Raw genomic sequence first — 4,895 nt, forward strand, 5'->3', positions numbered from 1 at the left:
GACTGGAATAAGTTAATGTGGGTTGCAGTTATAGGGCTATAAAGGTTTACGCTTATAAAAAATGTGCCAAAGACATATACTAAATTTATTTTAATTTTTACGTTTTTAATAGCTAGTAACTTGTAAATAAATAAATAAATAAATGAATAAATAAATAAAACAGGCCTTTTCTACTTTTCTTTATCGCTTCCTCTCTCCACATAACACATCCGGTTCAGAATAGAAGTGTTTCCGGGAGACGGCACAGGTTTGTCAAATAACCCGTGCATGGCATGGTTGACAGGATAGTTAACGATTCAGACCGGGAATCAGTGCGGACGTTTTTATCAGCTTGTAACAGAAGTTAAACTGTCTGAAAGTGGAGCGACATAATCTCTTCTGGTTGTCTCAGTAGTTGTCTTCACTTGCCGGGAGCAGATTTTCTCATTTGTCATTGCTCGGTTAGCTAACTAACGGTTGTTAACGTTCTGTGAAAATGGCGGATGTATCATCAGAGAAAAGCCTGGACGATTTCTTTGCCAAGCGGGATAAAAAGAAGAAGAAAGAGAAGGGGAAGGGAAAGGAATCCGTCGCCGCACCCACGGCAGCAGTGCTGAAAAAGACTAAGAAAGAGAAGGAGAAGTCTACGAAAAATGAGAACCAAGACGCTCACGTTGATAAGGTAAGCTACGCTACTCTCCTGTAACTTTTTAAAAGCCTTATAAGCGTATTTAACAGATACCGATGTCATGCTAAATTTTGTATGCAGATTGTAATCAGTGCGGCTAGATGTGTTAATAGCGAGCTGACGTGGTTTTCAGAGGTGTGCATATCTGGGAATTATGAACGCCATGGGTGTGTATTTTAACAAGACGAAAGAAAATGCCGGTTGCTAGCTAGCATATGGTTGCCACTTGCACACATTTTAATGGGGTAACATTCGACCCAACGTGTGTCTTAAGCTTGTCTTAATTTGAACAATCTGTTAGCGCATCCCCTCTTTAGGGTTATTATATTTAAATAATGTAGTGTCACTTATTCTTTAATATGTAATTTTTTTCGAGGAAACCGCCATTCCACTGTGCACCACGACAGTCCAACAAGCTCCCACCCCATTTAAAATTTGACCGGTTTCGTCAGCTTCCACCTAGCTTTCTCACTAGACATGTTTTAGTGACAAAGCTAAGTTATTTGTTAGAAGGTTAGACTATTTGTTACACACCTTTGTGCTGTTAACTGAAAATGTTAGGGCCTGTTTATCTATTACTTTGTACTATTGTCCAGAAATGTATTTCCACATGGCCTATTGCCAAACTGGACAGTTGTGAGGTACTTTAACTGTAATATGCATGGAGTAATGTTTCCTTCTACCTAGGAGGACGAGGAATGGAAAGAGTTTGAGCAGAAAGAAGTGGATTACACCGGGCTTAGGCTCCAGGCTTTACAGATAAGGTGAGAACAAATCAAGTGTTACTGACATTTACACCTCAGCCTTATTCTGTTTCTAGTAAAAAATAATCTTTTAACTGTAGGTAGGTAGGTAACCTAGTCTTCAGCAGCACTTGCAAGACATAAAGCTCCCTTGTAGTTCAAATTGTCTTTCTGAAGCTACTACTGTGTGTAGTAATACAGTTAGTCAAGTTCCAGATCACATTTTAATGATGTAGGGCTTGAAGGAAGCATAGTTGTTATATTCTCAATAACTTTACTATTTAAATATTCATATGACTTGGCCATTAATAAAGTGAAAGTGAAGTATAAACTTTATTTTGCTTTCATGATATCAAATATTGTAGTTTTTTCTTTTTCTTTTAAATAGAAAACCTTATGAGTAGTGAAAGGGCAGCCAAGCTAGTCAAAGATACACAAGACTCAACATATACCATCAGTATAATGGTAACTCAAACGCAAACACTTACCTTATGATGATGTGAGTATAACCACAATCTCAGAATTTAATTAACCTGCTATTACAGATATTGGGAATATTGCTAGATGACAGTCACTCTAGTGTGAATTTAAACGGGACAAAGTTGGTCGAAAAGCACAGATGGAGACAAGCTGAAGCAGATTTGTGTAAATTTATCTTTGAAACAGTCACACAGAACATATAACAGTGTTTTACAAATAGACTGTATCCAGGGAAAAAAACTCAGATTTTGTGTAATGGTTGCTAAAATTTGTGTTGTCTACCTCTTTAATGTTTTAAAATTGGTCCAAAATATGTATGTTGATATAGATCTATTCCTGGGAAACCACCAGGAATAGATCAATAGGTTTTGTGGTTACTACCCAGTTAGCCGCTGTCAGCCTTTCCTGCCTCCTAGCTTCCCCTAGCTATGTTAACGATGGGACAGTTCTTGGTGTCATTTAGTGAATCTCTTATCCCATGCTCAGCCTGCAGCTCCACCATCTTTGTTTGCAGCTGAGGATAGTAGTTCTTATGTGATCAGCTGTAAACTGGAGGGCCACTGCAACCATAACTTGCAGCAAAATGAGCTCTGGTTTGTCTGACTGTACTCCAAGTTCACATAGGCTGCAGAGCAGAACAAGGACTCCATAAAATTTATCCATAAATTTAGCTGATTATTATAACCAGCTACAGTCCAAGACAGAGCAGCATGTCCAAGTCTCTCTGGAGACAAGATTGATGGTATTGTCCTATTACTGAGTTGTCACTACATGCTTGGCAATTAAAATATGTGCAGCCTCACTTTATAGGCTTTTATTTAACAGTTTTATTCATTTTGCTGAACTTGTTGTTCCAGTGATGAAAAGGAGGAAGAGGAGTATGAGAAGGAGGAGGTAGGAGAGGATGGAGAGATCATTCTGGTTAGTGGAGACAAAGTTTCTGGTCCCTGGAACAAGTCTGGTGCCGCACCTCCTCCCGCTCCACCTGTAGGTGAGTAAACGGATTTGAGTAGCCTGATCTGACCGGGCTGTTCAGAAAATACAAAAAAAGCCTGAAAATTGCTGGATTGTTATCTAAAAATATTCTGGTAGAATCATTATTGAAATTATAGAACATAATAAAGAACATCCAAACTAATTGTTTTTTGTTTTCTTTGATAATGTGTTGCAATAGAAGATAGTGATAAATGATTGTCATTGATTGGTAACAGATGTTTTCTTCTCACAGAGGACGTAGAGGTGCCTGAGGCGAAGCCTGCTGGTGTGTATCGTCCTCCGGGAGCCAGACTCACTTCCAGCAAACGAGGCCCCAGCCAAGGCCCTCCTGAGATCTTCAGTGATGCTCAGTTCCCCTCCTTACTGGCATCTGCCAAGCACGTCGAAACACGCAAGTAAGTTAAATTCATGTGAGAAGATTACCTCAACCTGTTCAAAGGGTTGTCTTGTTTCAGCTAGACTAATGTGGTACATGTTTGTTTCAGAGACAGAGAAATGGAGAAGACCTTTGAGGTTGTGAAACACAAGACCCGTGGTAGAGAGGAGACAAGCGGCACTTCTATGCAGCATTTGCAGCTCGACAACCAGTATGCCATTCTGGGGGACAAGTAGAGCCACTGCCCTCCGTCCCCTGACCCCTCCAGTGTGGTCCTGCTCAGTCCCTTTAAAGGAGGCTGAACTCCAGCTGTGTGGACTGTAGTCCTGACAGAGCTCCTGCTGCCACCACAACTACACTGGTCACTCACACAAACACACACAGTCATACACAACACCTCTGCAGTGACACTCCCTTTAAATAACACATATAACACATTTGGTTGGCAGAACTGAAGGACTGCATCTGAAGGGGCTGTTGAACTGAAAAGGAATTGGCAAAATACACCCAAACGTACAACACTGCAGCAGCAACAAAAAAAAAAAGGCAACGTAGTTGTCCTTTGTGGATTGTACTCAGAGCAGCAGTTGTGTGGCGCAACTTCTCTCTGGACTTCAACTTGCTTTGACAAAGCCACAGAGGATGGAAGATGAATTTAGGCAAGATGATTTTACAAACTTCTGTGAAAATATCTATTTTTTTGCAAGATCATTATAAACCAGTCGCACATGGTTATTTTGAGGTGTGCTTTTTGAGTTGCGATTGGGATGTCTGGAGTGGGAATACTACCTCGGCAGCAAAGCTGGTGGTGACCACATGGACTGAGCTCTTTTTTTCCTGTCTTTCTTTCTTTTCTTTTTTTTTTCCTCTCTCTTTTTCTTCTTTTTCTCACTAATCCCCCCACTCCCCCAATACAAGCCGACCATCAGGCTCTTTAACTTAGAAATCTGAAGCTTTGTTTTAGAATGTTCATTTAGAATTTCTATATAAAGTGGCCTTACCAATGGCGTCATCTGAGGTGTGGTCTCATACACACTCTGGATCTCACCACTTTGTGAAAAGCAAATCCTACAAAAGAGAAAAACTTCTGTTCAGGAATGTAGTGCTGTTATAGTTTTCCAGATGATTACAACTAGCTTTCTATCATATCCACTGTATGATTTTTTTTGTTTTGTTTTTTTTTTTTGTTTGTTTTTTGCTTCCTTTTTCAAACATAAAAAATCATAAGATAAATTAAAGTCTGTTTCTAATCAAACAGCAGGCATTTGGTAACAAATGCAGTTTGGTTTGTCACAAATATCACATGAATGGGGAGACTACTTTAAAAGCATATCTGTTGCAGTTGTTTGCCCATATTTACTTCAATTTTTTTAGTTGTAAAAAGGTAATTTCAAACCTCACTTGTTTCTTGTCTCCTCCCTGAGGTAATCCACTTGTCTTCGCCCTCATTTTGATGTGTAGAACAGGTAACTCGCCATAACTGCGTCTCAAGAGAGTTCCAGCGATTACTTTGCTGTATGCATACTGCTACCAAACAGAACCTGATGGAACAGTGGTAGCCCCGGTTAAAATCCCATGAGTTTTTATTAAAACAAAATTCAGTTTACAAAAGGAAAGAAGAGTTGTACTTGTT

At 39.7% G+C, this 4,895-nt stretch overlaps 1 protein-coding gene across 2 annotated transcripts; it reads left to right on the top strand.

Annotated features, from left to right (window-relative positions):
* The first annotated feature begins 210 nt into the window (after nucleotides 1-210).
* Nucleotides 211-4,476, top strand: cdv3 (carnitine deficiency-associated gene expressed in ventricle 3). 2 transcript variants are annotated; one of them, XM_041968482.1, is made up of 5 exons: nucleotides 211-661; nucleotides 1,358-1,431; nucleotides 2,748-2,881; nucleotides 3,119-3,281; nucleotides 3,372-4,476. In XM_041968482.1, exons 1-5 carry the CDS (start codon nucleotides 476-478, stop codon nucleotides 3,496-3,498), a joined length of 684 nt encoding a protein of 227 aa, XP_041824416.1. In that variant the 5' UTR covers nucleotides 211-475; the 3' UTR covers nucleotides 3,499-4,476. The 2 variants fall into 2 exon arrangements, with proteins under 2 accessions (XP_041824416.1, XP_041824415.1); XM_041968481.1 differs by having other exon boundaries at nucleotides 213-661; nucleotides 1,355-1,431.
* Nucleotides 4,477-4,895: the final 419 nt, after the last annotated feature.

This window comes from Melanotaenia boesemani, chromosome 18, assembly GCF_017639745.1.
Source record: "Melanotaenia boesemani isolate fMelBoe1 chromosome 18, fMelBoe1.pri, whole genome shotgun sequence".
NCBI classification, from domain to species: Eukaryota; Metazoa; Chordata; class Actinopteri; order Atheriniformes; family Melanotaeniidae; genus Melanotaenia; species Melanotaenia boesemani.